The 10,561-nt window shown below is 40.3% G+C and overlaps 1 protein-coding gene across 1 annotated transcript in view; it reads left to right on the top strand.

The window, feature by feature from the left end:
• The window catches only part of vax2 (ventral anterior homeobox 2), a 21,071-nt gene extending 10,801 nt beyond the window's left edge, over nucleotides 1-10,270 (top strand). The window contains exon 3 of the mRNA XM_061913060.1: nucleotides 6,143-10,270. Coding sequence (XP_061769044.1) covers nucleotides 6,143-6,640 — 498 coding nt within the window. The 3' untranslated portion in view covers nucleotides 6,641-10,270. The remainder of the gene's footprint in view (nucleotides 1-6,142) is intronic.
• The last annotated feature ends 291 nt before the right edge of the window (nucleotides 10,271-10,561 follow it).

The raw sequence follows: 10,561 nt of genomic DNA, 5'->3' as shown, positions 1-10,561 counted from the left end.
TATCTCTGTGTTAAAATTGAGGATGTTGTTAGCCATCCAAGCTTTAATGTTATCCAGACTATTGAATAAGAGTGTAAGAGAAGATCCGTCTTGTTGTTTTGTTTAGACTTCGGTAGATCTGGCACTTATTTGTATAGCTGTGGAATAAAAGGCCATGCAATCTTCCTTAGTATCAACCAAAAAGGAAACATGTAGAGGGGGGGAAACAGGAGACCGACAAGTGAGTCATGTGAGCCCCCACACATTTGAGGAAAACACAGCATCACCACAGTGGTTCACAAAATATTTTTCCTTCTAAGTCAGAGGTGTCAAACCCAAGGCCAGGGGGCCACATGTTGCCCGCCACTTCATTTTATTTGGACCTCGAAATCCTGGAAATAATTTGAATCAAAGTACTGTAACTTTTCTTACTAAATGTATCCTTTCTTTCTATTTTTGGAGGAACATTTTTTTTACTCCATGTATCCGCAAATTACGTTAATTTAAATATTGTCTAATTATTCAAAAATATATTATCAAACATTGAAACCATTTTTAAATAGACATATTTACTAATAATGATTTCAAAGCATGATATCCGACAAATTGTGCAATGTAAAACTAGCAATACATTTCATGGTAACATCAATCAATCAATCAATAAATGTTTACTTATATAGCCCTAAATCACTAGTGTCTCGAAGGGCTGCTCAAACCACTACGATATCCTCGGTAGGCCCACATAAGGGCAAGGAAAACTCACACCCAGTGGGACGTCGGTGACAATAATGACCCAGTGGGACATCGGTGACAAGGATGACTATGAGAACCTTGGAGAGGAGGAAAGCAATGGATGTCGAGCGGGTCTAACATGATACTGTGAAAGTTCAATCCATAATGGATCCAACACAGTCGCGAGAGTCCAGTCCAAAGCGGATCCAACACAGCAGCGAGAGTCCCGTTCACAGCGGAGCCAGCAGGAAAACATCCCAAGCGGAGGCGGATCAGCAGCGCAGAGATGTCCCCAGCCGATACACAGGCAAGCAGTACATGGCCACCGGATCGGACCGGACCCCCTCCACAAGGGAGAGTGGGACATAGGAGAAAAAGAAAAGAAACGGCAGATCAACTGGTCTAAAAAGGGAGTCTATTTAAAGGCTAGAGTATACAAATGAGTTTTAAGGTGAGTCTTAAATGCTTCTACTGAGGTGGCATCTCGAACTGTTACCGGGAGGGCATTCCAGAGTACTGGAGCCCGAAATGAAAACGCTCTACAGCCCGCGGACTTTTTTTGGGCTTTGGGAATCACCAATAAGCCGGAGTCCTTTGAACGCAGATTTCTTGCCGGGACATATGGTACAATACAATCGGCAAGATAGGATGGAGCTAGACCGTGTAGTATTTTATACGTAAGTAGTAAAACCTTAAAGTCACATCTTAAGTGCACAGGAAGCCAGTGCAGGTGAGCCAGTACAGGCGTAATGTGATCAAACTTTCTTGTTCTTGTCAAAAGTCTAGCAGCCGCATTTTGTACCAACTGTAATCTTTTAATGCTAGACATGGGGAGACCCGAAAATAATACGTTACAGTAGTCGAGGCGAGACGTAACAAACGCATGGATAATGATCTTAGCGTCTTTAGTGGACAAAATGGAGCGAATTTTAGCGATATTACGGAGATGAAAGAAGGCCGTTTTAGTAACGCTTTTAATGTGTGCCTCAAAGGAGAGAGTTGGGTCGAAGATAATACCCAGATTCTTTACCGTGTCGCCTTGTTTAATTGTTTGGTTGTCAAATGTTAGAGTTGTATTATTAAATAGAGTTCGGTGTCTAGCAGGACCGATAATCAGCATTTCCGTTTTTTTGGCGTTGAGTTGCAAAAAGTTAGCGGACATCCATTGTTTAATTTCATTAAGACACGCCTCCAGCTGACTACAATCCGGCGTGTTGGTCATCTTTAGGGGCATGTAGAGTTGGGTGTCATCAGCATAACAGTGAAAGCTAACACCGTATTTGCGTATGATGTCACCCAGCGGCAGCATGTAGATGCTGAAGAGTGCAGGGCCAAGGACCGAACCCTGGGGAACTCCACACGTTACCTTAACGTAGTCCGAGGTCACATTGTTATGGGAGACACACTGCATCCTATCAGTAAGATAAGAGTTAAACCAAGACAGGGCTAAGTCTGACATACAAATTCGTGTTTTGATAAGTTCTAATAAAATATTATGATCGACGGTATCGAAAGCAGCGCTAAGATCGAGGAGCAGCAACATAGATGACGCATCAGAATCCATCGTCAGCAATAGATCATTAGTCATTTTGAAATTTACTCTGGTTTTTACAGCATTTTTCTCAAAATTAAAAAAAAACATACTTTTTCCAATGTAATAAACTGTGGTGTCATTTTGGCGTTTACAGTAATACACTGACAAATCTACAGTTGTTGATTTGCGGTAAAAAAAAACACAAAAAAAACCCCAACAACAAACTGGCAGCTCAGGTGCCAAAATGTTATTGTAAAATGTTTTTTTTTATTTTTTACAGTAAAAAAAGATACATTTTACAGTAAAATTCTGCCAACTGAGCTGCTTTTTTTTATCATAAAAACAGCAGTACTGTTTTTCCATTTACAGTATATGCACTAAATTTTAAAGTAACATTTTGCAACTTACCATATTTTTTTCCATTTTAGTTTGAAAAAAATCTTCTAATAAAATGCATAAAAGAATTGTGTAGTAGTAGTGTTCACTGTTAAATTTGGCTCCCTGGGGCCAAACATAACTGCAATGTGGCCCACAGTGAAAACGACTTTGACACCTCTTTTCTACGTCGAACAGGTCCAGATCTGGTATTGTGTCCCTGATGAGGATTAAACGATAAACAGTATTAAGGGTTGGTATCAGCATTTTTAATTAAAATTATCGCAAAACCGTGATTGATAACTACACTTTGATAAACTCACAGACAGGTGACGCTGCTAATTTACTGGAGAAGCTCACAAGCTAACTTAAATGCTAACTTGAATACAAGAGACATTAGGCCTTTCCCCATTACAAACGACATGCACCAGCTAAACTTGTATCAACACATTGTTTTCTGACGAACTAAGCTATTCAATTGTGCACATTTAACCCGCAAGCTGTGCTTTAATAAAACAGCGTGGTCAATCTATACAGAGGAATATATAATGACTACAACAGGAAGTGAACTCATGTAATATCACATAAACCAGAAGTGAAGCGCCAACACCCGTTTTTTCACTAAAATCTTTACAAACTAAAATGAAAGATGATAAACCTATTCAAACATTTAATAAAAAAAAACCTGACCCATAAGAAGCAAGAAAAATATTTAATGTTTCTTTGGTTAAGAAAAGAGATTGTGTGTCTGTTTATTTATTTTTATTTTTTCAAACTAAATTTGGTTATACGAATGTTGCATGTGTATAAGTACTTTTTGAGAAGATTCAGCAAAATCCTTATCATAATGATAACCGTGATCATTTTGGTCACAATAATCCTGATTTGAAATGTTCATGCCCAGCCAAAGCTAAGGGAAAAAATTAAAAGAAAGCAACTCAGTCACCATGAGTCTGTAACTAAAAAGATATCATAAAACATCTTTAATAGTGCAGATTTTGTGCTGTTTTGGGTCTTAAAAACTGACTTTTTTCATGCTACCAAAAAGATGGTCCCTTTTAGGCAGTTGGATCAGAATGCTTACTATCTAATCTCGGGGTGTAAAAAGTGCGACTTGGTGGCAATTTTCTGCCCACAGCTAATTTGTTTTTTTCAATTCCTTTGTGTATTATTCAATTTTGATTGGTGGAACTGTTGTTTTTAAGCTCACTTGGTGCACAGCGTCCTCATTATTGCAGGGTAATTTTCCTCGAAGTAGAGATGCCATTTATTCTATAATATTCATGACCATTATATGCATTTGAACTCCTCATAAGCCATTCCCACAGCTTTCACACATACTTATAAACAATTCTTATGCTCTCAAAAGATTCTGTACACTCTAAAACCCACATCATTTAAATGGGAACTCAAATCTCAATGTACAGTATACTGTACTTAAAATCGGCGATGCACTGAATGTTTGTCCCTCGGGTGAAGGCAGAACACCATTTGAGCTGGTTAAAGGCTCATCGAGACCTTCCGTAAATATTGAAAGTATTTTACCTGAATAAGAAAAAGGCTTGTTTTTTTTTCAGTTTTGTTGAGTTTTTTTCCTGATTCCAAAGAGCACCTCGCTTTTTTGATTATTTTTGATGCCCTTTCCACTTTTTGGTAGACCTAGCAGCAGCACTCGAACCCCTTTGTATATTGTTGAAATAAATACATTATTAATGAGGTATATTATGAGATATTTCACTGATGTCCTTTGTCGGCTATAACACAAAGCATAAGATATGGTTGTTGTGTTCAGATTGCATCTTTTGACCTACAGTGCACCTGGAGTAGTATTTACAGATATCCAAGTTTTCCACATGTTATGTCACAGTCCTATTCCAAAACAGCTCAAATTTAATTTTTCCCTGACTATTTTTGTGTCTCATTTGTACAATCAATAAAAAATACAGGTTTTCTTTTGTCCTTTAGGGGCCTAAAAGGAGGAGAAACATATTTTTTGCAAATTTTGCAACATATCAATACTTTGTAAAAGCACTTTACTGTAAATTGTATTGATTTTAGCGTCTTTAAGTGACAAAGTATCATGGTGCCCCCACCCAAATCCTCACTTTGTCTGTATTGGACCCTCACTACAACAGTTTTGTGTTTATATTCAACAAATATTATAAGTCAATAATTGCCACTGCTTTGTGTATTTAGTAGAATCGTCCAGTTTAGTCCAGTTTCTGTATCAGACCGTTCCTTCATGTTATTACATTGTGTGTTGTGGCTCGTTAAAGTGTGTCCATTGTGTAGCTGCAAGGCGTCACATGACCAGGATCAGGGGGGTCACTGAAAGTATGAAAGCGAGCGCTTGGTTGGCCTCGTGCTTCTTGACAGCCTGGATGTTGATTTTTGTTGTTGAAAATTTGATTTTGGTGAATGCAGATGATCTAAGGTATGCCTTTGAACTGGCTCAATCATGTTTTGCAGCTGTTTGGATTCTCTCCTTCTTGTTTGACTGAGTCCTCCCCTCCTGACCCCAACGACCATGCACAGCTGCCCTTGAATTTAACCCCCCACATCATTACATGGATTTATTTATTTAACAAACCAAGAGAAGGTCAGCCGGTCATGTGTGCTTCACAGTTTTTGCCCGGCAACTCCAGAACTGAACTTCCTGTCGCACTTGTTGCTCAGGTTTGCTCTTTGCGCGTGCGGCGGCAGGGCGGGGTGCATGCATAGATCGAGGTTGGGTGAAAATACAGGTCACGCCAGATCCAGATCTCTCTGGTAATCTGTGCCCGAGCGCTGAACCCTGGATCCCATTAAAAGGATTTACATCTAGTAGTGTAGATGTACCAAAGGCAGCTTTGCTTTCTTCTCCTCTCATCGTTTTCCCATCCAATCAAATCCTGTGCCATGGATAGTAGCGCCGCACAGGCCAAGCCCCCCCAACCCCCACCCCCGTACGGTGACAAAGGGAGGGACCTAGACACATAGTACAAACCTTTTAAGGAACGTGGGCGTGTTGATAATGAGCGGTGAGTATGACAGAAGGCCATCATGCCGACCCGATCCCATTATACGTGTCATGGCTGCCAGCTGTCTCCATGAGCTCACTCCTGGAGGCCGCTGGTTGAGTCCGCCCCCGCTTGGCACTGATACTTTAACGCTGGACCGGACTGGTCACCTGCACACAGCAGTACCTGGCTTTGTCATGTGATGTGCTGCTCAGGCATGCCTCGGAGAATGTTCTTAAACATTCATTTTTCATGGGCGTTTGATGTGCCGCACTCTCCAATCGACACACAACACGCTATATGTCGGCTCTGCGCTGCGACGCATGCATTAAACATGGCCGACAAGGACAGACGCAGTTCACTAAGCTTTCTTTGGCTGGCGTGACAGCTCTTGTACTTTCTGCATCACTTTAGGGTTCCTGCCATGTTTCTTATTGGGAGTGGTGGAGTCCGGCAGAGTTCAGGTGCACACATCTTTCCTGCATGTCATGTGACCTGTTTGTTTGTCTGCTTGCCGCCGCAGGTCAAGGTGTGGTTCCAAAATCGTCGGACCAAGCAGAAGAAGGACACCACCAAGGATTCGGACAAACGCTGCTCCTCTTCATCCGAGTCTTTGGCCACCTGCAACATCCTGCGTTTGCTGGAGCAGGGCCGCCTCCTGTCGGGCCCGGCTCCGCCCCCTAACCCGCTCCTAGGGCCCCAGCCACACCCGGCCAATGGGGTTCTGCTGAGCAGTCCCATCGGTGGCCCCTCAAATTCCCCCGGCCTCAGCGGAAGCAGTCCCTCCAGCTCCCTCCAGGGGGCCGCCTATGGGCTGTCGCTGCCCCCGCTGGGCGGCACCCCGGTTTCCCCACGGCTAGCCGTCCCACCACCGCATTCCCTCTGCTTCTCCATGCCTCTGCTGGGCGGAGCACATCACGAACTGACCTCCGCCTACAGCTGCGGGTCTTCGGCCTTTGAGCCGTACCTTAGGATGGACAGGAAGGAGACGGATCTGGGCGGCAAGAAAACTGTTTCCTAAAATGACTTCCGGGTTACGGCAAGTACACTACACGATGATGGCAGCCGAGCGCTGACCGGGGCACCGTGTGACTGTCAGATGATGAAAAAAACAAACAAAAAAAAAACAAACTTGATGGCACGTTCACACACTCGCGATGGTGTTTTAATGTGTGTGAGTGTGTGTGAGTGTGTGTGTGTGTGTGTCAGGATAAAAAGAACCAGAATGCAATCCAGGACAGAATCAAATGTTTTGATGCTGTCCCAATATGGATACAAAAAAGTAAGAGTAGCATTTAAATGTGTTATTTAAAATGTTTGTGGTCCAGCAGTAGATTGTGTAATTTCTTGCTTTGCTCGTGTCTTGTGTTTGGACTAACTTATTGTGGTAGAACCTGGACCATCTAGCTCTCATAGTCTCAGTGTAGTTCTGGTCCACTTGGTAGTGTGCCAGCTCCTCCTTCATGGCGACTTTGCTTTAACGAGCCACACACAACAGAAGAACACGTTTAATGTCTGCTAGGGGTGTAACGGAATACACGCCATTGTCGTGGTTAGCTACAGGTTTAAGGCCAAGGGAACAAAATGAAACATTATTTTTCAAACCACAAACTTAATAGAGCTTCTCACAATATTACCACCTTATTCTTGTCTGAATTGAGTTTGTATTAATTGCAACTTTTATCTTGTAAAATTACAATAATCTGTTGGAAAATTCATAATTTTTCGGATAGTGTTCTAACTTTTTTCCCTCATTGCATAATTTTCTCTTGATGGGATTGCATTTTCTCTCAATGAAGTACAGCTTAGTAAAACTTTTTCCTCATTTTATTAAGGCTTTAAATATTTTATTCTTTCTAGTAATTTGTTTACAATTATTGTATATTCTAACATTAATCTTGTATCATTGCAATCTTTTTTTGTAAAACAATTACTTTGTTCTCCTAATAATCTGACTTTAATCTTTTAAACTTGTTAAAATATATCCAATAGTTTACAAAGTTTATTTTTAAGAAATTGCAACAGTAAGAGCTTGAACAATGTGAACGGTTATTTTATTTTTAGTGGAGGAAAGTTTCCTATGGGCTGAATAGCAGAATTATTTTTTCCATCTTCTAGCCTTGTTCCTAGTGAACAATGGTGGCTCACTGCTTTCTTCTTATCCACTTGTATTTGTCCTATTGCTTATAATGCCGGGAATGCTAAGTGTTCCGAAATAGAAGACTTAAACCGAGGGAAAAGGTTTTCAACCTTTGGCTTCTCCTTGGCACTATAACTAGCCATGACTTTAGCTAACCAAAGGCTGGACAGCACTGTTTTTGTTTACTGAGTCGACACGTGGGCAGTAATAGGCAGTTATACTTCCTGTCCCTCATTTAGACTGAATCCCAGTTCTCTCCATTAACTTCTCGTTTGCCTAACCCCCAGCCCTCACCTCTCAAACCATAGGACCAAGACGTAATGGTGCCCAAAAATGTGAATTCTGAAACTACATTTGCTGCATAATTGTTTGAGATGCATCAACTTGAAGTGAAGTCTGTTTTCTGCTAGTTTTGATTGATTGATTGAAACTTTTATTAGTAGATTGCACAGTACAGTACATATTCCGTACAATTGACCACTAAATGGTAACACTCTAATAAGTTTTCCAACTTGTTTAAGTCGGTGTCCACGTTAATCAATTGATGGTAAGTCTGACAACTTAGTTTTCAAGCTGCAGCTAGATCATATGTCGAGCGATTTTAAAATGAAAACAACATTCTAATCATGGTTAATTCAAATTAATAAAGTAGATTAGCCATCTTATCTTTCATGAAATGTACTAATTGTAGTAAAGTCAGTTTCTGCTTGTCTGACATAGCTACAGCCATACTTGCCAACCCTCCCAGATTTTCTGGGAGACTCCCGAAATTCAGCGCCCTCCCGAAAACCTCGCGGGACAAATTTTCTCCCAAAAATCTCCCGAAATTCAGGCGGAGCTGGAGGCCACGCACCCTCCTACTCTAAGCGGACCTGAGTGACGCGTCGACAGTCTGTTTTCACGTCTGCTTTCCCACAATATAAAGAGCGAGCCTGCCCAATGACGTTATAACTGTAGAATGATCGAGGGCGAGTTTTTGGTTTCTTACGTGGGTTTATTGTTAGGCAGTTTCATTAACGTCCTCCCAGCCCGGTAAAAACCCACAACAACAGCAGTCACATTTTCGTCTACCGTAAAGCAGTTCGTCTGCCGTAAACTCCAATGTTGTGAACTTGTGTCACTCTTAAACAGTACAATACTGCCATCTACTGTACATAGAATAGAATAGAATGTAGAATAGAATGTACTTTTATTTAATTCAGCACCACAGTTCGCTCACAATAAACAATGATAATAATAAATAATGTAATATATATAATATACTATATACATAGTATATAATATATGAATAATATAAATATATTCTACATATATTCTACATTTAAGTGCAGTCAAGGAACATATGCATTATACAGTCTGATGGCTGTCGGTATGAAGGACCTCCTGTGTCGTTCCATGTTACATTTTGGGAGTCTGAGCCAATGAGTAGATGAGTGTTATGTGTGTGTATATGTGTAAATAAATGAACACTGAAATTAAAGTATTTCTTTAATATATATATATATATATACATATATATATATATATATATATAGCTAGAATTCATTGAAAGTCAAGTATTACATATATGTGTATATATATATATATATATATATATATATATATAATGTATATATATATTTAATATATAGTAAATATTTGACTCTTAACCACGCCCCGAACCACGCTCCCCGCTCCTCCCCCGACCACGCCACCCCCACCTCCTGAAATTGGAGGTCTCAAGGTTGGCAAGTATGGCTACAGCTGTGGTTGCTAGCTTATATGATGAGCGATTTTAAAATGAATAACAACATTCAAAACATAGCTAATGTGATTTCTGAAAGTAAATTAGTTGTCTAATCGTTTATGAAATGTAGCAAATTATATTAAAGTCTGTTTACTGCTAGTCTGGCAACTTAGTTTATGAGCTACAGTCGCGTTAGCTAGCATGTATGATGAGTGATTTTAAAACAAAAAACATTCAAAACATGGCAATATTTTTGTGGCGTAGCAAAGAATTGAATACATGATAAAATATGACTGTCATTACTATTAATATCAATAACGCCTAAAATTACTTCATGGCTCATTACAAAGTGTGGTCGGGACCACGCATTTCATTTTGAGGATTTAACTCTCTTTGACACTGAGCCTTTCCGTTACACTTAAAGAAGAATTGGGACACCACTTTCATGATGTAAACCCGCAAAACCAAGTGCAAAGGGGTAAGACAAAGGGTATGGGAGAGAATTGGAATTCAGCATTAATAAGTACTCTGTGTAAAATTGGTATGCCTCTGTACCGACGTGAATGTTCCATCCGTGAAAATCGGATTACAGACACATGTACCCTTATACCCCTAGATTACAGACACATGTACCCTTATACCCCTAGATTACAGAACCATGTACCCCTATATCCCTAATTTATAGAACCATGTACCCTTATACTCCTTGATGACAGACACATGTACCCTTATACCCCTAGATTACAGTCACATGTACCATTATATACCTAGATTACAGAACCATGTACCCTTATACCCCTAGATTACAGACACATGTTCCCTTATACCCCTAGATTACAGAACCATGTACCCTTATACCCCTAGATTACAGACACATGTACCATTATATACCTAGATTACAGAACCATGTACCCTTATACCCCTAGATTACAGACACATGTACCCTTATACCCCTAGATTACAGACACATGTACCTTTATACCCCTAAATTACAGAACCATGTACCCTTATACCCCTAAATTAGAGAACCATGTACCCTTATACTCCTGGATGACAGACATATCTACCCTTATACC

Source organism: Nerophis ophidion, linkage group LG10 (assembly GCF_033978795.1).
Source record: "Nerophis ophidion isolate RoL-2023_Sa linkage group LG10, RoL_Noph_v1.0, whole genome shotgun sequence".
Classification (NCBI taxonomy): domain Eukaryota; kingdom Metazoa; phylum Chordata; class Actinopteri; order Syngnathiformes; family Syngnathidae; genus Nerophis; species Nerophis ophidion.
The sequence above is the reverse complement of the archived record's forward strand: the minus strand, read 5'-3'. Positions and strand labels throughout refer to the sequence as shown.